We start from the raw sequence: 22970 nt of genomic DNA on the forward strand, positions 1-22970 counted from the left end.
GTTAGGCTCTGAAATTACACAGGATGCTGCAGTTGCTCATTTCCTACAACATAGTGTTATTCAAATCATATCTAAAAACTGGGGACAAGAAATAGACTTGCAGACCACAATAAAAATAAACACCAAGGTCAATAAAGGCCAAAATGAGGTGTCCAAATAAAATACTCCGTAACCTTATGCCACGGTTAGATATACAAAAAAATAAGTGATATTTTAAATAGCCAAATATAAGCAAGCAAATACATTATTTGCAAAAATCAATACAAATAAAGTTAGGGAAGGTTTTCTTGCTATTTTTCTTAGGAAAAAGATCTCCAGTCAAGAAAAAAATAGAGTCAGATTAAAAGGAAAAACTATATAAAAGAATATTCAGCTTTCCTTTGACTAACTTTAAAAATTAATTACAAGAAAATTATTAATGGATGTTGAAACGCTAGTCCAAATTAAAAAGGCTAAATATCATTATTACTTCTTTCAGGTGGTAAAAATGATGATTGTGGTTGTGCTGACATTTGCCGTCTGCTGGCTGCCCTACCACATTTACTTCATAGTTACTGGGATCTATCAACAATTAAATCGGTGGAAATATATTCAGCAAATCTATTTAGCCAGCTTTTGGCTTGCCATGAGCTCTACAATGTACAATCCCATTATCTACTGCTGTCTTAATAAGAGGTAAGAGCTGGTTATGAAATGAGAATATAAACTGCTTAAATGGAAAAACAGACATAGAATTTTCACTTAAATAGCTTCCAGTTAGTGGGGAAAAAACAAAATGAAAAAAAAAAAAAAAACACCTTTCTTTAGGTCTGTACTTGAAAAGAACCCCCAAAACCCTGAAGGTGAACTTCCAGTAAAAATTCTGGTCTACTTAAAATTTCAGAGCAAAATTCTGTTTTCAGAAACAAGTCCTTCCCATGTGCACTTGCAAAATTAAAAAAAAAAAATATAGCAGTTTAAAGGTCTTGGTTTGCAAAATATAAAAATAAAGAAGACAGTAATTATTAATATAGAGTGCAAGCTGTATGTTCACTAATTGTAGCCCAAATTTTGTTTTGCTGGAAGAATGCAATACAAAATGTGATTTACTGTGTTTTGTATATCTCAGCATTACATTTCTACTGTGCTCCAAGATCTGCAACAGGCTGATGAATATTATACCAATGTTTATATTCTCATTACTTTATACTGAATTACAGGATTGTTTGATAACAAGACATTATGCTCTAAATTTCAAAGGCACTGCACCTATTGAGTTTGGTGACATTTTACCAATACGTGCTAGTCTGAGAAAACTGCACTGCAGAATGCACTCAAATCTTTCATTTCAACTTACAGGACTAGGATCTACACAAGCATCCTGGCCATCCTATTCACCAGCACTCCTAGCATAATTGGATAAAGATCACCAAGAACAATTAATTACTTCACAAACCCAGTATGAATCAGTATTGAATAAGTAATCTCAAATATTATTTCAAATCTCTTTTGACTTAGCAGCCAGTGCCAAGTTTAATTACTGTCAAACTTGATACCAATATTACATGGTATTTCTCAACACTCACTAAAGATCATGCAGTACCTGTCAAGAGGAATCTAATAAGAAATGAAGTGAACAAATCCTAACAAGCTTTTATTGGAATAAAAACACTTGTGTCATCCTTCTTGATGGGAATAACTTATGACGATTAACATTCATTATCTTTTTAAAAGATAAGGTAATGACTAAATTCATAGAGCCTTCTGATGAGCTCTTCATCATTTTACAACTGCTTAAAGGTGAGCTTTTCATCATACACAACTGTTTAAAGATGACAAAGTTTTAGCATGCCAGAACAAAACTAAGTCAAATGGCAAATTTTCCATTAATTTCAACAGAAAATAGATTTCAGTAAGTGTCCAGTGTCTGCAAAATCAAAGGCAAGGAAGAATGAGGCCTCATATATTTCAATTACTACCATAAAACTTATAAACTAATCCCATTTTCTTAAAAAACTTTTTACAGCACAGCTACAAAAATATTTATAAAAAAATAATATCTCCGATGTGGCTTATGTTGACACTTGCAAACTGCAAAATTAAATGTCTGGATTAAAGAATGCAGCCACAGAAAAATTAATATTTAAGACATACTAAAGGTCATCTTATTCAGAATTTGATGCAAGAATGAAGTCCTGGTGACAGTTTTCTTATAATTAAGTTCCATATTGAAATGAAGATACCAGAATGTCTGCTTCCTTTTCATTAAATAGGAAAATAGAACTTGTTGCTGGGAGTCAGATCAGCTCGTGCCTCTGCTGGATCTAGTATCAGACAGAACATCTATCCCCAGCATCATCTTCCAGGCTAATTAGGATATTACACATCTAGATAAAGAGAGCATTATTTCAAGATGAAGAAAAAACATGCCCTGAATTAGAAAGAGGATGGAAGGTGCCAAGAAAAGTAATACAGTTTAAAGATGCTTTTGTTTTACAATTCCGATCACTAAATCCATTTCCATCAGAGGTTCTTTCAGTATTTTTCCAAAATATGGACTGCATGTACACAGAGAATGCTGAATAGCAACCTACCTGCTCAGTTGTCATAACGTGAAAACTCCATGGCAAACTTCAAAATCTGAGGAAGTAAAAGTCACTTCTGTGAGATCTGTTAACTTTAACAGAACACTTGATCTGAATTTTTACCTGCAGTCATCACTGTGCTAGTTTAACTACTGCTCCAAAACACTTAGGATAAAAAACCGAGTTGATTGCTAAAAGAAAACAAGAGAAGCAAGACAAGTGAGAAAGCAAAAGAAAATAAGCTTTAAGTCTGGGTGAAAATGTGTTCTTTTTCTAGTTATACATAGGTACATAGGGAATCGCTTTTCTAATATATTAAACTTTTATTCTGGAAATGCAACCACACAAAATGTAACAATGGTCTTTATGGTGAATCCCTGCCTCTGTATGAGTATTGCAAATACTTGAAAGCTTCAAAGTGCCTGTTTGTATATTGCTCACATTCAGATTTCAACTTTCTAGGATGCCCTTAATTATTAAAATTATTTTCCAAACATTTTACATGAACAATTATTAGTCATTACATCATTCCCATATAAGCATCTCTGTTAGAAAGAGACACAGAAAGGATATTGAAATTTGGAAGCTGGGATGGAATTTTAGAGAAAAGAAAGTTACAAAGTTTCTTGCTGAAAGATGAAAATATGGGTGCAGATCACATTAGAGGTCAAATCAAAACAATTTCTGTGAAGACAGTTCTATGAAAGTTGGTGTTTGTTTACTTTGCACAGGCAAAAGGCAGGAAATTCATTATAAGGAAAACACCAATGTTAAAATGCAGGGACAGCATACAGAAAATCAGAAACCGCAATGAGATGTTACACTATCTTTTGTTGCCCTACTCAGACTTCAGTCAAGGAAACTCCCACTGACTTCAGCACACCCAGGCCTAGGGGCAGGATAATTGGCCAAGTCAGTATCCTGCCAGCACTGTGTGTTTTCAGATGAAGGCCAGGGGCTGGCTCTCCCAACCCAGGCATTCACCAGGCTTCTTTCTTCCTAGGTTCCGAGCTGGCTTCAAGCGAGCTTTCCGCTGGTGCCCCTTCATTGAGGTGTCCAGCTATGACGAGCTGGAGCTAAAGGCAGCCAGGTTCCACCCCACCCGGCAGAGCAGCCTCTACGCGGTGTCCAGGATGGACTCCAGCATGACGGTGGTGCTCGACACCAACGATGGAGACAGCACGCATGCCAGCCATAAGAAAAGAACAGCTCCAAGGGACCTGAACTTCAATGGTTGCTCACAGAGGAATTCCAAGACTGTCTCCATGGCCTCAAGTCTCATCAGTTCACTACACGCATCAGCAGATGTTTATTCCTAAACATTTCATGTTGCTAAAAGGGCAACACTGGACAATGTTCTACTATGGGATTTAGTATCCATACCACAGGAAAGCAAACTAGATTCCATTAACAAACCCTAGCTATAAAGATTGTGAGACTTTCGGGAATCTCTTACTTGTTTTTGCTTTGGAGAGGAAGAAGAATTTGAAGACATATGTATGCCTCAGTCCAAAATCATAGTTGCACCTTAGCCACAACAATGTTTGTGGGGATTATCCAGAGCAAACCAATGGCATAAAAAAATTTGTTTCAGATGTCTCTTACCTGTGGCATTTATGTTTGACTTATTGAAATGTAACAGGCTCCTTTACTTATTGAAGCAGAAATGTACTGTTTTCCATTATGAGTGTATTAATTCCACAGTAACAACATTACATGAGATTTGATTATAAAGATGTATTTATAATGAACACCTAATGAGCCCCAAGTCTATTAAGCTGTTTTACAATTTAGTCCCATTCCCAAACAAATAGATAAAATGAAGTTCACATCAATGCAGTTTAGCTCTGTCTGCAACAGTACAATTTTGCAAATATATATGAGAACAGGAGAACATGACTAAGAGACTAAGTTAAATTCTACCAAAGTTTGCATATTAATAAACATTAGACTCTAATGGGTTCTGTACTTCCAGGGGAATATATTGCTTTGATGAAACTCTCATAGCTTTCTATCTTCGCAGAAAGGGTAAGGTCTGTCTCCAGTGACCTTAAAGGAACCTGACTGACTTTAGAAAGGCCAAAAGATTTTAAACTGGAGATTCATATATGAAAAAAATGTCACTGTGGCAATAGACTCGTCTCTGCAAAAGATAAAGTAACAAGATTAATGATGGAAAACTTCCACTGGAAGAAAAAAAAAAGAAAAAAAACCTGTTTGGGCTTTTTTCACAAATTTTCCATAGCTTGATTCATGTAAAAATACTCCTGTGCTTGCCTCTGAAAATATGCTAGGCACTCTTACACAGACATGTTCCCACTGAATTCAGACAAAAGCCCACTTATCATCACTGTTGCAGAGAAAGCTAGATGTAACAAAAAAAGGAACCAGAGAGTAGCCTTTTAGTTAAATGACTGTGCCTGTTGCATGAGTAGACTGGTTACGTGAATGTTGTCAAACAGTTAATAAAAACATAAGCAAGAGTGTGAATGTCTTCTTGAGTTAGCCAAACCAGCACAGGACAGTGTATATCTGGCTGACCTAACACAGTACCAAAGCTGAGCAATTAATAAGGAGACATTTGAAGAGAGAAATGCTTGATCTGACTTTAGTCCACATTCCTTCCCAGCACCTGGGGATGATCACATCAAACAAGACTAGTAAAACAAGAACCATATTTGTATAGTGATTAATGTATATAGTAAATTGTTATGTTCTGATAAGTGTAACTTGTGTAGTGATTTCAGAGCACTGTGGCATCATTTACTAAATCAAAATCCTGCATAAGGTAAAAGATCCTCAAATACATAAACCTGATACATTAAACTCTCCATGTATGGAATAACGGAAGAGCCTGGTTATAGAATATTGTACTCTTACAAAAATGTATCACAACTCCATCCTCAAACTAATCCTATCTATGGCCTGATCTTAAATCCACTGAAATAAAGAGGTCTGTTCATTAATTACTTCCCTTTTAAATGTCGATCCATGCTTTTCAACAGGCTATTTCTCTAAAAAAAAAAACAGATATTTTCCAACATTGCAATTGTTATACTCTCACTTCTCCTTGTTTGTTTTTTTTAAGTGTGTAGTACTCCAGCAAGTGTCATGCAATGCCTATAAGATACTTGTAAATTTTTTCCCCCTGAAATACTGTGTTAAGGACTTAAAAATCTTCACAGGTTTTTAACCACTCTGTTGAGAAGTTCCAGAATAGTCACGCACACACAAAAAATTACTAAGTATATTAACCTGATAGTGATGTACTACAAACACATGCTGCGAAGTCCTCCGTCTGCTCATGTACAGCTTCAGAGAAACATACATAGAGAAAACATATACTTGTTAAATAAACAGTCTTTTCTGACTATGGCTATTACAAAATCAGTGTTGATAAACTTATTGTTTTTAAATGTAGAGTATAAATTCAAAAAAGCTGTATATAAAACTACAGCAGCATAAATGTATAAAACATCATCTTCATATAATTTCAGGATTTTTCATTGACAAATATCAAGAAAGCTTTTGTGTGCCGAGTTGGATGGTCATGCTTCTCTTGACCATATGGCAACTCTTGCATGTTTAAACTGGGTGCATTCCTGAGATGAAGGACAAGAGGACAGTCCACTTACAACCTTGGGACTTTACCTGAACCACAACCCAAGGGGAATAATACCATTGTGGCTGGAGTTTGAAAAACAGTTTGAACTTGTATTGGAAACAATTTGGAACTGGTTTGGAAACTCCAGTCATTACTGATCTGAGGACAGACATTTTACAGATTTTACCTCGCTACCCTATAAATAGAGGTCTTAAGTGAGGCCCTTTGAGCTTCCTTGGACTTCAGTGGGGTGCACCAGAATCTCCCTTGGAGTGGGAGATGGCTCTCAGAGCTTGCAAACTCTCAAGTTTGTGAGAAAGCTGAAGACAGGGCATAGGTGGATAAAGTCTCAGTCATTGAGCTTCAACCGCTGAGAAAAGCCAAAGCACTTGACATGGGATTTGACTGAAATCAGAGGGAATTTTTCACAGGTACTTCTGTACACACTTCATCATGTCTGTGTGCATGCATGTGTGTGAATTGATTTAAATATCCTCTAGCAAGTATAGCATAAACACTGACATCTCAGAATGATAATTAAGTAACTACTACAAATTTAGTCAATTTTATTGAATTACTTGATAAATGCTGAATTAGTAAATTGATTAAATACTACTTAAATCCTTTAAGCATGAAACAGTGATTGGGTCTAAGGCTAAGTTTTTCAACGGCGTCCACTCTGAACCTTGTGACTCTATGGGAAGGTCTTCCTTACACTTTGCACCCATATCACTTGCATCCCTAGTCTTCATGCAAATCATTCTAGTGATTTGAAGCCAATATTCCTTTGTATGCTTCATTTACATAGCAAATAATAGAGCAAACATTGCCATTGAACTTTGTTGCTCTTTTACACATTTATATTAAATATACCTGTGACAGTGATTGTTTAAGCTGCCTCAACCACTCAATTGTGGCAAATTGGCAGTCAACAGAATACTAAATCAGGATTTGCAACAGTCTTCCACATAAAAGCATGATCTTGAGAGGAAAGAACTCCAAGCCAGTTAAGGGTACTCAGACAGGATGCATTCAGCAAATTGCAGCCTGGATCTCTTGGCAGGAATCCCTTGACAGCCTTACTTCCAGTTCATTTGCAGCACACTGTCAAGGTTGGGAGGCACTGGCAGACCTGCACAGAGTGAGCTATTTGCAGCATGTTCACATCTGGTAGCTAAAGGTGTCACTGAGGAAGGTCACTGATCAATACCAACATATATTTTTAAAAATAACATGCAGAAGGAACTGATGAAAAAAAGGAAAACAAAATAGTTTTTACAAGTTGGTGCTTTTTTATCTAAAAAAAGCAATTCAGGAATTTTGGAAGAGGATGTTCCTCCTTTAATACTAGGGAATCTTTTTTCACACCAGTGAAGAACAACTTATTTCACTGATATAAATTTCAAAACCTTTCAAGCTGTGCCCACTAGGACATAGAATTCAGAGAAACTCTTGTTCCTTTTGCATTTATTTCAAGGCTTTTGAAGTGCCTATTCCAAGTAGAAATTTACTGCTGAACTTCATCCTCTAATTCAAGATGAGTTTAAATTTAGAGTCCCAAATACTATGGGCTGTTTGTTAAAGAATACCTCCAAAGATTGCTACAAAAGATGCAGGACATACTACTAAGGATATAGCACAGTTTACAAATATCTTGTGACTTCCCTGTATTAAATAATGCATTCAGTTCAATTTGTGTCTTCTTGTTCATGCGCAGGTTCAAGTGGTTCTACATTCATAAATCAAAATTATCTGTTGAGACCAGTCAAAGATATTTCTTCATCAGTCCATGAGCAGTTGCTGCAGGTATTTAAATACAAATTGTATTTAGATATGTTTATATATCACATGGGATATAGTTACTGGCTAATTGAATTCTCTCCCATCTCTAAAACTGAAGCATGCATATTGCATTACAACTGGAATTGGATTTTCTAAAGCAAAGGGTTAAGCTTTAAAACACCAAACCCATCTATTATGAGTACTCTGCAGCAGCTTCTGGAATCACTATTCTTAAGTTTCACAATGAGTATTTCACTGCAATATTTGTGTTGCAAACAGAAAAAGGGACACCAGGAACAGTCACATGAATTGTACTTCCCAAGCACACTTACTATGGAAATTAATGTTGCCCAGCTTGCTTGGATTTACATGTTTTAGATTTTAAAAAACCCAAAACCAAGAAATAATTTAATCAGTAGGCATTCACCAATTAAATCCTACAAATCTGCCAACACTTGAAATGCTCAGCAGCTCTTCTACAACATTGCCCACAAATTCATATGCAAATGAAGGTAACAGATCAAGTCTGTAGACACTATACACTATCAAGACTTTAGATTAAGCTAGGACTTTAGGCTCCTTCTTGAATGCCAGGGAGAACTTCCTGGACAGCTTCACCAGATTTGCAGAGGTTCTGCTAGAGGAGGTCTGACCAAGGACAGAGGTATGTTCCAGAATCAAAGGACTTCACAGAACAGTCCAGCCAGCAGCTCTTTCCTGTTTGCAATACTGAAGTCTGTATCTTGTATGAGAACTGAAAAGCAGCCAAACAGCTTGCCCCCAGCCCCAAAACTCCTTTTCATAGCTTGTTAGACAAGTAATCACCCTAAAACTAACAGGATGTAGAGATACTTCAGAGCTAGCAGCAGATAAGCTTAGGTACAAAAAATAGCACAGACATATCAACATAGAGAGCTCTGTGAGGGCTAAATTTTACCTTGAAAGTACCAAACTACCACAGGTAGACTTGCCCATGCTGGCATTTGGTTGGACCATTTCTACTATCCCTAATCATACACATCCCACTCAAAGTACATGTAGCTACCTCCACATTCTAAAGTAATTATTATCCTCGTGTATATCAAGGGAAAAAAAAAAAAGTCAGTCTAACCATCTGCCAAGCTCTCAAAAAAGGAAATGATAGAACTCCTCACACACCCTACACACTTTCCATCTTACTGCCTTAACAAGATCTTTGGCAACCCCTCGTTGTTTCAACCCAAGAGAAGCCAGACCCTAAGGCCATGAGGGAGTTGTGGTGCAACCTCACTGATTTCCCAGCATGGCTGCACAGCTGCAAGCTCTGACACAGAGAGGTTCACACCCTATCTCAACATAGACCTAAATACCTGAAAGAGCCAGGAGTGATAATCCTAATTGTTTTCTACCAAATCATTCCATTTGCCTTGCTTGCCACAGCGAAATACCAGGGTGGGCATTTCACAGAAATTCTTTGAAACAGAACAAATAATGCACACGTACACACACAAGTCCCAAGGAAGGAAAATGATCCTGAATTAAATCTACAGGTTTCATCCACAGAAAAGAACTATGCCGTTGCCCAGTGCACCTTGGACTCTTAGCACTGGTTCTGGGGCCCATTCACTGAGCTCAGACCCTCGCAAGAATTTTTAAGTAATACAATAAGCACCCAACAGGAATTCAGAAATGAAACACTGGGAAAAACAGATAGTTAAATGCTAATAATCTTCCACCTTCTTCCACTGCCAGGTGAGTATTTCAACAGAAACCTATGTAGATGTGTCAGGTTGATATGATCGAGGAAAGTGTGCTAATCATATCATTTTGATATACAACTTTGAGGGGATCTGGATGGCCATTTGCCTAATCAATGTAATGTGATCTTCAGCCTGAAAGGCATGCTCCTGTTCTAATGAAAAACTTTGCCTAGGAACTAATAATTGCATAAGGGTCTTAACTCTCTTGAGGCCTCTGATAAGGTGACACAGGAATTTGGAGTTCAGACACCAAAATACTTAGGAGCCATTGTCTTTAGGGGTAATTGAAAACAGAAAAAAACCTCCTCTGACACAGGGCACCATATGTTTCTAGATATAGTAAAACAGGTCTCCACGTTTTAATTGAAAAAGCCCTGCTAATATCATTCTGTATTTCAAATCACAGCAAAAGCTCTTCATAATGAAGGTCAAACACTAAATTAACTTTGCTATAGAGTAGAGTACATATCAGGGCTGGTAACTCTGCAAGTTCCTGCCTGAACCTAAAGACAGAGAAAAATAGAGTAAAACTGATTAGAATAAGAAACTATCTTTTGCCTGACAGATAGGAATCTGAAATTTTGAAAAGCATTGTCTCTGTTTCACTGGTATTGGGGAACACCAGAGGCAGCAATTCTAACATATAGCTTAGGCCACAAAAGAAGGAGCCTGCACACTGATGTTGTGCAGAGCTCTAAATCATGAGGTAAAGAGCCTGGAACCTCACCTGGAGCTACTTGTGTCTACCTGGCAGGGACTCAGCAAGTGCATTGCTCTACATGCACTTGTGCTACCGATTCTCAAACCCTTCTCCTAGTTTGTTCAATGCCTTTTCTTTTCATTTTTTTTAATGTGATATAGTTTCTCCTCAGACTAAGAAACTTCATCTGCCCTCTCTTCATGGGGCATATTTAATCAGACTGAAGATGAAGGCACAATATTCTGTTGTCTATGCTGGGATTATACACCAGTCAACCTCCAAAGAAGCAGCATAAATGTCCTGAGAGCAGCTGACACTTGTAACAACAGAGCATCAGCTGGATGCTTTTAAAAACCCACAACTGTGAACATAGATTAAATTAGCATATGTAAGTAACTTATTCTCACAAGTTATTGATGCATAGGGTCAGACTTGACTATGATATGATAAATCAAAATGGATATTGCTATATTCTACCACAACTTCACTGAATGCTTCACAAAATCATACTACTGTAGTGTAAGACACTGATTAAATTCAATCCCTTAAAAATATTGTGAGTTTTCCATCTTTCTCCAGAAGATTAAACAGTGTTAGAGCTGTTAGTTTCATCATCAGCTTCTACCCATATTTGTAAATTCCACTTCTTTTCTCTTGCTCTTCTAGCAAGACTATTATGACTATTATGTGTAGCCTGTACTTGTAAGGCAGCCTGGAAATGGTCCCACTGAATCATTGTGACCTCCATAAGAAAAGTGTGCTAGAGTTAGGCCACTAAAGCTGAGAAACACTAGTCTCCAACTCTTCCTCCTCTTTTGTCAGGAGGCTTGTCCCAAATTCTGTAGATGGAAAGGGGATAACTGTGTTTGTTCATAAAACCCTAAAGATGAGAATTCCAGAAAATGCTTTGGCACTTTACAAGTGAAAAAAACATTACTCTAACACAGATTCAAAGCAGCAAATGCCAGCTCAAGATTATAGTTATGTATTGCACCCTTAATTAATATAAATGTTTTTAAATAACACCCTTAGAAATAGCCAATTGTTCATTTTATTTCAATGAATTTTGGGGTGGGGGGGAAGAAGAAGAGATAATGGAGAAAGAGATTAAGAATAGGAAAAAAAAGTAGATTAATCTTGTCTATGCTGAGGGAAACCAATCAGTCTAAGCTATAGAAATTATTACATGTATTTTTTTAAAGCTCAGCATCTTCCTCAATGAACACACCAGGAAAGCTTTTACTGGAAATGGGGAAGGGGGAGGGAAGGCAAAGGTAATTAATTTCAACTTTCTTTCCCACAAATGCTACAAGAGCTTTTTTTAAACTTTATTTCCCACCACCAGATAATCTATGGCCTTTTACTATCAAAGTACAAACATGTCTGTACCATTCTAATATGAAAAAGCAATAGTTCTTTTTATATTTCAAACTGTGTACCTGAGAAAGGTACTGGGTAAACATGACACTGCAAACCATGACAGGGCATGGATATGTTTCATGATATCTGTATGATAAAGTCTTATTTTATAATCCTAATACATAAGCACTGTACTTACTTCTCTTGCATTAGTAATATAATACCAACTAAGTTCTTATGGAGCAAGACCCATGGGGCTGTATATCTCTCACAACAGAAAACAAAACCACTGCTTCAATGTGCTTAGAATTAAAATGTAACACAAAGAATGTGTAACAATGACTGGCAGATGAGAAAACATATGCTAATAATAATAGTCAACTTGATTAGGAAAGGCTCTCAAAATGGCTCCTGGTTCACTCAATGGAAAAGTACAATGCCTCACTTTCCTGGCAAGGTTAACAGTGAATTCACAAGATGGTCTGAGAGAGTATTTGGGAACAAATACAGTCTTCTCTTCAAATGCATGCAACAAAGTTAATTAAATCACACATGGTTCACTCTAAAATAACTGAGAAAAATTGACTCATTTTCATTATAACATTCATTTGTATTCATTCAGGTAGAAAGAAAAAAAAAACAAACCATTATTCTTCTTAGCTTTGCACCTGACACATCCATTTATGTAAAAATTGAGAACTTGTGTAAAATTATAGAGCTATAAATGACAAGATTTTATGAAATCATAGAATATGCCGAGTTGCAAGAGACCCGCTAGGTTTATCAAAGTCCAACTCCTAGTCCTGCACAGGACAGCCCCAAGAATCACACCAGGTGCCTGAGAGCATTATCCACACACTTCTTGAACTCTGTCAGGCTTAATGCTGGAACCACTTCCCTGGGAAGCCCAGTGCCCAAACACTACCTGGTGAAAAACCCTTCCCTAATATCTAATCATTTGGCTTTCTGGGCTGCAAGTTCACACTGCTGGGTCAGGTCCATCCTGTCTCCCACCAGCACTCCCAAGTCCTTCTCAGCAGGGCAGCTCTGATCTGTTCATTCCCAGTCTGTGTTGGTACCAGGGTTGTACAAACCCAGCTGCAGCCCATCACACTTGGTGTTGCTAAATCACATAAGATTCCCATTGACCCACTTCTTAAGCTTGCCCAGGTCCCTCTGGATGGCACCCCATCCTTCAGGTGTGGCAACAGCACCACTCAGCCTAGTGTCATCTATAATTTGCTAAAGCTGTACTCAACCTCTTCACCTATTTCATTAATGAAGATGTGAAATAACTCTGGTCACAATATAGACTCCTGAGGGACACCACTTGTCACTGATGTCCATTGGAACTCAGAGCCATTGATCACAACCCTCTGGATATGACTATCCAACCACTTTTGGATTCATCTGACATTCAACTCATAAAATCCACCTCTCCAATTTAGAGAGGAGGATGTTGTGGAGAACCATGGCATATTTATGGAAGTCCAGATAAATGAAATCTGTAGCCTCTCCTCATCCACCGACAGTCACTCAGTCATAGAGGACCACTATGCTCATCAGGCAGGACTCACCCTCATGGAAGTGGAAGAAAAAAGCCATTACAGTATCCAAACATTAAAGAGACCTTAGGTATTTCCACTAACCTACTCAAGTTATTTAATTTACTGAATGTAAGATGAAAATCTGTTCCTACTGTACAACAGTGGGTGTTCGTAAAGAAATCTTTGAAATTATAAGAAATGTAACAGTCAGGGTCTGTTCCCAGAACCTCATGACTTTTGAAAGCAAGGTGCACCATGTTGGTGAAATAAAATCCATACCAGTGGACATGGAGCATATCCAGAAGTTGCACAGCAGTCTTTGGGTTCTGAGAGAAGAATTTTTTTCTTTCTTTCATCTTAAGTCCCTTTAAACTACTAGCTTTTAATGATCTTGTTTACCTTATTGAAACAGGGTCTATAATCTGTCTCAAGGGACTTGTCTACACAGCAACACAGCCACAGTCCTAATTTTTCAAAAGTACACGTCCTTCTTCCTAACTGCATAAAAGCAAGAACTTGTAATAGGCAAAATCACTTAAATAGACAAATTAATTTTTAAAACTGAACATATTAAAAAGCAATACCTGCTTTTCTATGTATTCTAAAAGCTATTAATAGGAGTTATTCTACAATTGGTCTACATTATTCTGAATTCAGGATGTCATTGGTATTATTAAGAAAATACAGGGCTTCTCAAAGTACGGGTGGTTCCACACCTGACATGGGAGGGCATTTCAGTGAGTTGAGTGATGTGGACTTAACACAGTAGAACAGAATTTCCCACCTCTAGATGGAACTCATTAGCTCCTCCTCAATGGAGAAACCAAAGGCTGAAACAAAGGGTCTAAACCATCACACAGTTTCTCTTCTGCACTTGAGTAACTTAGTTCATACCAAGCAAGGTCTTTTCATACTACAGAAGAGTATCTTTCTCTGAGGTACTGACAAATTCTGGTTCCTGACAAAGTCAAGGGGGATGCTTTTAAAGTAGTTCAGCATCTTGACAGGGATGCTTGACACAGCACATACTAAATCTTATTATGCTGTAAGTCGTGAAATTATTAAGTGGAGATGAAAAAAAGCACACTCGAGATCAATGCCTTTTTTGCAATTATGAGGCAAATGCACAGAAAACAAAGTATTACCCCAATGATACCCATAGACTCAAAAGTCACAACTCAATTGCTTTAGCCTCTGTGAAACAGGTTTCAGGTGCATGTGTCAGAAAATGGATTTCAGGGAACTGGTTGTCCTTTATTCTTATCCACACAATTGTTACTCTGCAAAAGTATCTAAATAGAAATGGGCCTGACTTAGAGGTTTTCATAAATACGTATTAAAGTCTAAGGAACAGTGCAGCAGCCACAGGACCTGCAAGGCCTCCCTGGTGGTCACTTGCCTAAGATAAGAAATGCCCAGTCATGATGACTGCACCAAGAGACCCCTTCTGCCTTTAGACCCTCATTATTTCTCTGTAAGACCATAGGTCATTTCACTTCAACCCTTGCTATTGGACAACTTCCAACACCCCTGTACCCTATGTAAAACCCCCATTTCTGCCCGTTTCAGCAGAAGAGCTGTCACTGAAACCCTTCGCAGGAGCTGCCAATAAAGATACGTCTGTGGAACCTCACACAGCCTTCCCCTCTCTCATCCCTGCATCTGCCTAGGCACTTAGCAAGCAAGGAGCTGAAATCATCAAAGAGCTGATCTCACTTAAGAGCTGAGCTACTTGCTAAGATTTCCCGTGGCTGGGAGCCTGCCTGGGACACCTGGACAGGTTGTGGTTAGCAGGACGTCGCTATTCGGGACACCTAGGGAACCCAGACCATAATAGAATAGCTTGCCTGAATGACTGTCATAAGTGGAACATTCTGTTCCACAGGAAGGAAAACACTTGCACAATAAACCTCCACAATATGTGGTAAAAGCTCCAACAGCACAGTAAGAAGCAAAGAGAAACTACTAATTTAGTTCTACAAACTGATGCATATATATGTGTGTGCATTAAATTATGTGGAACATAAGCTTGATGCAAACCATAGGGAATAAAGGGTGGAGATTTTATTTGGCCTGAATATGATAGAGCTACTTTTCCCCCACAGCTGCCCTCAGAGTGTTATGATTTGAATTCATGGCTAGGAAGGTGTTAACGTACCAGTGCGTAGGTACAAATTATGGACACCACTATAACACTGAAGACAAGGCAGAAAGCTCTCCTAATACAAACATGAAACTTGTAAGCTGAACAGTGTGATGCACATTCTCTGAGCAACTCAGGGACTGAAATGGATGAATCACAGGCACAAAGGAAAAAAGCTAACAAAATTATCACTGAAAATTATTCTTGGGCAGGTATCTTACAAAATGCATACAACCTGTTATTACAAGAACAAGAAGTACAGCAACCACTCCTATTTCCCTTGTGTACCAAGAATTATTCGTTGACACCTTATAAGTCTGGGACATACTATTCTTTCTAACAAGCATCACAGAAAGCACATATTCAGCCTTAGCTATTCCCTTGCTATTGCTTGCATTCACCATTGAGGCCAGGGCATCATTTCACAACTAAACAAAAGCCAAAGAAGTTATCGTTAGAGACTATTATGTAGCAGAAAACCCTACAATTGTAATGCAACTGAAAGAACACAAAAAAAAACACAGGGATCAGATCACAAATAAGCTTAGAGAAGAAAATATCTCCAAGGAATCAGAGACTTAGATTTTGTCATGTTTTTAAGAGAGCTTCAACTCAACAACTAACGAAATGTGTGTGGCTGTGTAGGTATTTGGGAACACAGCTGGGTTCCCTCAGACACAAACAAATAGCTCAGTACCTCACTAGAGTATCATTGTCCTTTTTCCCATTGCAACCAAAATGTTTTCACCTTGGTAAATCTGGGACAGAATTTAAGAACAAATTCTAAAAGTCAATTCCTTTCCCCTTAGGAGCTGATAAAACTTCATGAATCTTTTAATTAATATGACCCACCTCAGGCATATGCAGAAGTTGCATAGGCCTCCAACCAGAAACTTCAAAGGCACCCATTAAAAGTTTTGGTAAAACTTTTGCTTTAGCAAGTACTTTCTCATAATATTTCATTAAAGTGGTACAGGGAACATCAGGCCTCATAGGTGTGCATTACTTTCATAGACATCTGTAAGTTTAAGCATGCAAGATGACAGACCAAGAAATCTGACACCACAACATTTGTAGGTGAGATGGAGTGCTACAAACCACTCTTCTCACCAACTCGTTCACCCTCTGCTCTTTATCAATCCCCCGGCAAAATTATTACTCTGTGGGAAAGAACACATTGTCAGGCTCCATAGGAACAGGAAATAATACTGTAGTGTCATCTTCTATGCATTAAAGATGACCACTGATAGCTTTCTACCACAGATATGTGTCTAAATTTTTAATCTGATAGCTTTTCTAGGAAAAAAAAAAGTTCTTTTTCACAGTATGTTTTACAAAACTTTTCCTACCATCCTTTAAAGAATTAGAATTAACAAAACAGATTTATTTTTTCTGTCATATGACACTTCTCAGGAAAGCACAAATCTTCCTTGGCTTTTGCAGTTGGTCTATTTTGTTGCATCTCATATTTATATAGACATTCACAGGGGTTTACAACATTAGCCCTTTAATAAAAAAATGAAATTCAGTTCTCAATAATCGATTATTTTCTCCTTCATTCACGAACAACTTTTAGTTTTCTTCCTGTTTTTTTAAATTTACTTTTCTCCTGATATGTTTGTAAAGATCCTTGCTCTCTCTAGTTTCTTTGTCCAATACTAAATTACTGTGTTTATGTTTGCTTGTACCAAGTAAAATAAAGGTAGAGAATAATAGAGCAGGAAGTATTTTGTACACTGATCTGGGACTTGACCTCCTGCTAGAGCACAAGTCATAGCACAGTCCCTAAAACGCACAGGAATGGGTGACAAACACCACTGCAGTAACACAGCAGTGCTCCTTAAACAGTGAACCAAACACTGATGCCCTCCCCATCCTTATGCACTTACACTTTGTGGTGCATTCAGTTTTGCAGTGCTGTCAGTACAAAGCCCCATAGAAAAATCTGCTGTTACAAAGAATCTTTGGGGGAAATGAAGCTAACTCTTACCCTTAAATGTTTAAGAGCTTTTGTGGAATATACCCTAAGTCAGAATGTCCTGCAAGCATATTATACACGTTATTTAATTTTATTTCTAACAAACCTCTAGGTTTAATTTCAATTTCCATATAAAATGCACACACATGTAATTGGTGGTTTTCTAAAAGTAAAGAATGAAGCTTCTGTAAATTCAGAAATTAATTGCATGTACACTGAGAGGGGGTTTTATAGTCAAACATGTCACAGATTATTAGGTTTGTCATCGAGCTATCCTAATTATTTTGCAACAGGTGAAACAGATTTGACAGTGGTTTACTCATGAGATGTCCTTAATTTTTAATGTGATACACTTCAAACTCTCATTGATTTTATGAGACTAATCTAAAAAATATCATTCAGAAGTCAGCACTGAACTTTGAAGTGTGTTCTGCTGCTCAGTTACTACCCCTGGAAAACTTCCCATCTTTAGACATTTACTTTGACATCACCTTACCACAACTTGTAGCAATAGAAAGCTTTGCTTGAATCCCTAATCTCATTAATTCATTGGCTAATGCTACAGCAAACACCACTATTGTAAAAAGAAGTAACAAAACCAGCAGCATCCAGGACAGTCATCCTATTGTGATGAAGAAACAGACAAATTGTTGGACCACCCTGAGTAATGCAGAGGCACAACCCTGAGTAATGCAGAGTGTGAAGCAGAAGAGTACACACCGTGAAGATTCTAAAAGAAGATGGGGACACTCTTGAGAGTAAGAACTCTAGCTGAACTGTCCTTTCCATCAGTGTATTCCCATTTTTACTAGCAGTATTTGCTTTTCACCTAGCCAGTAGAGTGCCTGTTTTCAGAGACTCAGTAGATTAAAGAGAGACTGAACTTATCTTCACTATAAGCTAGACAGTAAAATAAGACATTTGGTGCCCAAAGGCTGACTCAGAGGATCTCAGCAGGTCTCTCATATGGCTCTCATCAATGGTGTGAACTTGCTCACTTCTTTAAAAAACCCTCCACTATCTACCCCATTCTCACACCTGAGTATCATAAAAAGAAAATGACAGAAACCTTACACAGTACCTGAGCTATATATAAAGTGGTACCTGTACAGCAACTTCCATTAAATCCATATAGGAAGAATGCCACTTCTTCCTGTGGGAACTGAAATATTCCAAATGGGGAAAACACAATTAAGGTTTGTTGCCTGTTTTTCATACCTAAGAGAAAAGGAGCAGATGTTTAGTTTGCTTTCAATTTGAGAGGGTTGTGTATCACTCATCAAGTTGACCTGAACACATGAGAAAAAAGATGGTCAGGAAAAATAATAGTTAAAGAAAATAGTTAAAGAAAAGTCTGTAAGAGACAGGAAGGATTGGTGTGTACAGAAGGCAATTTTTTTCTATGGCAGATTTCTAAGAGCCATCATTCTGTTGTGTTCCATTAGTGCTATAAGTTGTACCTATTTTAACTTATTTAGATAACTGCACTATGACTGTCAAGAAATGGCACCAATACAATGTGGAGTTTCTTTAATGTTTTTGTCATTATGCACTTTTGTTTCATGTGAACCAAAACAAACAAGAAAAGTGCTTTGAATATAACAAGAAAATTGTTCCTTTCAAGTGAATTCAAGGTGTGTATGTGTGAAGGAGAGGAGAAATTGAGTCCAAGTAGAAATACCAATTAATTAAATACATAATAACACTGTAAAGAAGACAGAAGAATAGATCCCTAGTATATACAGGGGCTAATTTTACTACTAAGCAAATCATTGCTGCAAAACCAGTAGCTTATTTCATAGGCAATAGTAAAGACTTCAATACAGCTTTGTTCAGATGCCCTATAAACGGGAAAAAATTGCACAGGTAAGGAATCTTACCCCCTAACAAGGATCTGTCTGTATTTGCTCCTTTAGAAGCCAGGAAAACTATTCTTGTTGAAACACACACTTCTGCTGAGTCAGGTGTTAAAGCACACCTTAATGTTACTCAATAAGGACATGAAAAATGAAGTGCTACATATCACAAACTGAAACTGTGCTTTATGTCCAGTCTTTAGGCTTTCCTATGCCAATATACAGCTTTGTGCTTAGTTATGTATGCAACAAATGCACTTGGAATATATTTCCACATGAAAATCAGTAAACAACTGCATTGAGAAGCAGGTAAATACACACAAACATAAGAAGCACTAGAGAAATCCTAGAAAAATCAGCTACCTGCAGATTGCCAGACTATATTCCAATACTGAAAAAATATTAGAAGCAGTTTTGGAGCAGAAATGAATTAAGAAAGTCAGAATTTCTGTTGAGGTGTCAATGTTTTCTATGAATTAACTTGCTGCCTCTCTGTAATAGAAAAACAATTAATTTATAATAAAAAGAAAAAAAGAAAACTATTCATGTCTCATGGTTACTGGGGGGGTAGTGAGGATTTAAATGATCTTTCCTGCAACTGCAACAAATTCAATGTAGTCTACAGAGGATTTTTTATATCTGTTTAAGGTTAATGAAGATTTTACAACCTTCTTCTTGCCTGAATACACTGTCCAGTTTGCAAAAGGGGATTTTTTTTTTTTTTCCGAGATTGTTAACAAGAATCTATTTACTCTTCCATATGCTCTTCTATAGCTTTCAGTTATTAGAACAAATTAAGAGTATTTGTCAAATTAATTTAAAAATGGCATCTTCTTATACTACCAAAAATCAGAGAAAAACAACCATTAGCTAGTCTACAAAAATCTGAACACCAGGAAGTCCCAAACACAGGCAAGATACTAAATTGTTTTGCATTTTTTCTCCCCCTGCATTCCATTTTTTTTTTTTGCTTAAATTTAAAGTGGATCTTGAGCCAGCAAAAATGAAGATGATTCTCCATTGACTTTCTGTCAAAACCACTAACCAACAAAAAACATATTTGGAAGTTTAATTTCATAAAGTTTATTTTGCTATTCCAATTATATCAAGAAGACTTATACCACATTACTTAAAAAAATAAACAGGGCAGCTGACTGGCATAATTTATATGACACATTCAATAGCAATAATGCTTCTTTTACAAAACAAGTTTATCATATTTCAAGTACTATCTCTCATGCTTTTGGAATTTTACTCCATTTTCCCCCCATATGTTAGAGATTGCATATCACTGTTCTAAAAGATCAGATTTTCTATCAGTTTCAACTTTTTGTGATTCAAATATTTTGTTAGTGGTAAACAGACTGGTAGAATAATGAGTTCAAAGTATCACTGTGATAGTAGGAAAAGGTGTAAGGCTGATGTGAAAGAAGTATCTTGGCAGTTTTGACTCTGAATGAAGAGCAGATGCATGAAACAGGACCCAGAATAAACAGTAACTACAGTCACAACAAAGCAGAAATTCTGTAAAATCATAACTAGGTTGAACAGGGAGAAAATACCCTGACTTAGAAAAAAGGAGGAGCTGAGTCCTACTGAATGCATAGCATCCAAGGTAAGAGAGGCTGTGGGGACAAAAAGGAATTTCTATTCAATTCTCAGCTTGAGAAATAATTTCAGCAAACAATTCACCACATTTTTGTGAAAAAGTATTTCCCTGTCTCCCCAGAGAATGTGTGTGCATGTGTCTAACCATGTCTCCACATCTTCACACAGTGGACAGTAATGATTCCTGGTTCCCATTTCCAGACTTGTGATACAGAATACTCTTGTATGCTGATTAAAGGTGATCCAAATGACTAAGATGCACTGCAAGATATCCTTTGAAGATCTAGATAACATATTTTCCAAAGAAATGGAAAGAAAAGTTTTGAAATACTGCCACAGGAGTGACTGACAAACTTTTCTAGAAAATAATTTTACTACTGAATAAAAACACTTGAGAAGAGTTACAAGAGACCTACACAACAGTAGTAGCTACAGGACATGAAACAAAAATGGTAACTCCCAACCAAGAAATTACTTGTGTCATTCACACCATATGCTTAGCTTGCACTTAAGCATCCATATTGCCATAGGAAAAGAAGAGTGTTCTGTCTCTAGATACTATTGTTGCTGGCAGGAAGATTCGTGAAGGTATCTTCCAAAAAAGCAATGATAGAGAACTGATCAGAATGGAATAGAATAAAAAAAATTGTAAAAACACCCCCATAATCAATTGAGCAGGATATATTTCCAAAGAGCAGACTGAATCATTGCCAAAAGCTGAGTTCCATTAATGAGGAGGTGAGGGAACAGAGATAAGAACAAAAGCCACAGGCTTAAGACAGTTTAAATAGCTCTGTTGTCCAAGGTCAAATTAATAGTTACCAAGTCACTGGTCCTGTCAACCTGGAATAGGCCACTGTCTGAATCTTCTCATAGTTACATTCTAAGTTGCATTAAATCCCAAGGATTTTCCTTCTCCAGATTTTTCTCCAGGAAAAAAAAAAATCACATCTTTCATACATGAGACAGAACAAGTAATCTTTCATACCAAAATCTGGTGTTTGCCATAGCCATTCAATTGAGTGCACTTTTTTCCTGCAGCCTTATTAAAAATGTCTCCTCTCTACATGTTTTTGTATCATCTTTAAACATGGTTTTCTACTTCAGAGGTTACTTGCCTCTTGTTCACTTTGGTAGGCTTTTATGCATTACCCACTGAAAAAGAAGACTACAAAAAGAATTCTGGTTTGTTAGTCCACTAATGAGTAATAACCACTGCTATGAGTGTCATTCTCAGACTCACTGGCTACATATTTATTCTTCACAACCTGCTTGCTTTTGAAAACCAATTAATTGTCTGCTAGAAAACCCTGTTGGTGTGCCAACCCCATACACAACCCCGTATACATAAAGCCCTGTCTGGTTTGTTCCCAGACCTCTATGTTCAGCATGTAGCCTCCATAGGGCTTATACCCATCAAGAACATAGCACGAAGAAAAGATACCAGGTTTGGAGCACAGGCAAGACTACAGTGAGATCAAGAACTACCAACCAGGAGCTGGCAGGGCAGAAATGAGTGAAAGAGATGAGGAAATGGGACTGGAATGGAGATGGCTGGTGAATGGCACCATATGAGTGCACAGGTACCATCACGTAAGAGAACCGCAGGGGGAGTTGAGCAGGACAGCCAGAAGAGCTGAGCATTGCCAGCACACACAGGGCAAAAGTTCCTCAAGCTCTTGCCCATCAGTGCAAGATGCCATTCGTGTTGCCAAGCACCGAGGCTTTGCAGCGCCCTGAGTTCCTGCGGTAACCTGCCTGTGTCTCCACGAGCCGCGCACGGAGCTGAGGTCGGGTTCTCCCGTCCGGCACTGCAGCCCCCTGTCGGCACCGCGCTGGTATTGCACGGCAGACAACGCCGCAACACCGCTTCACGAAATGCACACCCTCACACACCACTTGGCTTCACAGACAACACCCTATTCGCATCTCCTTGGAAAGCTGTTTATAAGCCGGTGACACTCCTGGCTTCCTTTGAAGAAACCTATTTTGATGTATTTGAGCACTGATTTTGGCCTGTGCCTTTGTCTCAGGCTATGTTTTTCTTTACAAAATTTCAGTAGCTACTTTACTAGGTCTGCTCTGTCATA

The 22970-nt window shown here is 37.7% G+C and overlaps 1 protein-coding gene and 1 long non-coding RNA gene across 2 annotated transcripts in view; one reads left to right on the plus strand and one right to left on the minus strand.

The window, feature by feature from the left end:
• TACR3 (tachykinin receptor 3) overlaps nucleotides 1-22755 on the plus strand; it is a 64275-nt gene extending 41520 nt beyond the window's left edge. Inside the window, exons 4-5 of the mRNA XM_021531474.3 lie at nucleotides 479-675; nucleotides 3568-22755. Coding sequence (XP_021387149.3) covers nucleotides 479-675; nucleotides 3568-3883 — 513 coding nt within the window. The 3' untranslated portion in view covers nucleotides 3884-22755. The remainder of the gene's footprint in view (nucleotides 1-478; nucleotides 676-3567) is intronic.
• The window catches only part of LOC146767625 (uncharacterized), a 52503-nt gene continuing 30187 nt past the window's right edge, over nucleotides 655-22970 (minus strand). Inside the window, exons 2-3 of the long non-coding RNA XR_014955170.1 lie at nucleotides 2574-2619; nucleotides 655-2366 (exon numbers count right to left, since the gene is read on the minus strand). This is a non-coding gene — a long non-coding RNA (uncharacterized LOC146767625). The remainder of the gene's footprint in view (nucleotides 2367-2573; nucleotides 2620-22970) is intronic.

Source organism: Lonchura striata, chromosome 4 (assembly GCF_050655825.1).
Source record: "Lonchura striata isolate lonStrDom1 chromosome 4, ASM5065582v1, whole genome shotgun sequence".
Classification (NCBI taxonomy): Eukaryota; Metazoa; Chordata; class Aves; order Passeriformes; family Estrildidae; genus Lonchura; species Lonchura striata.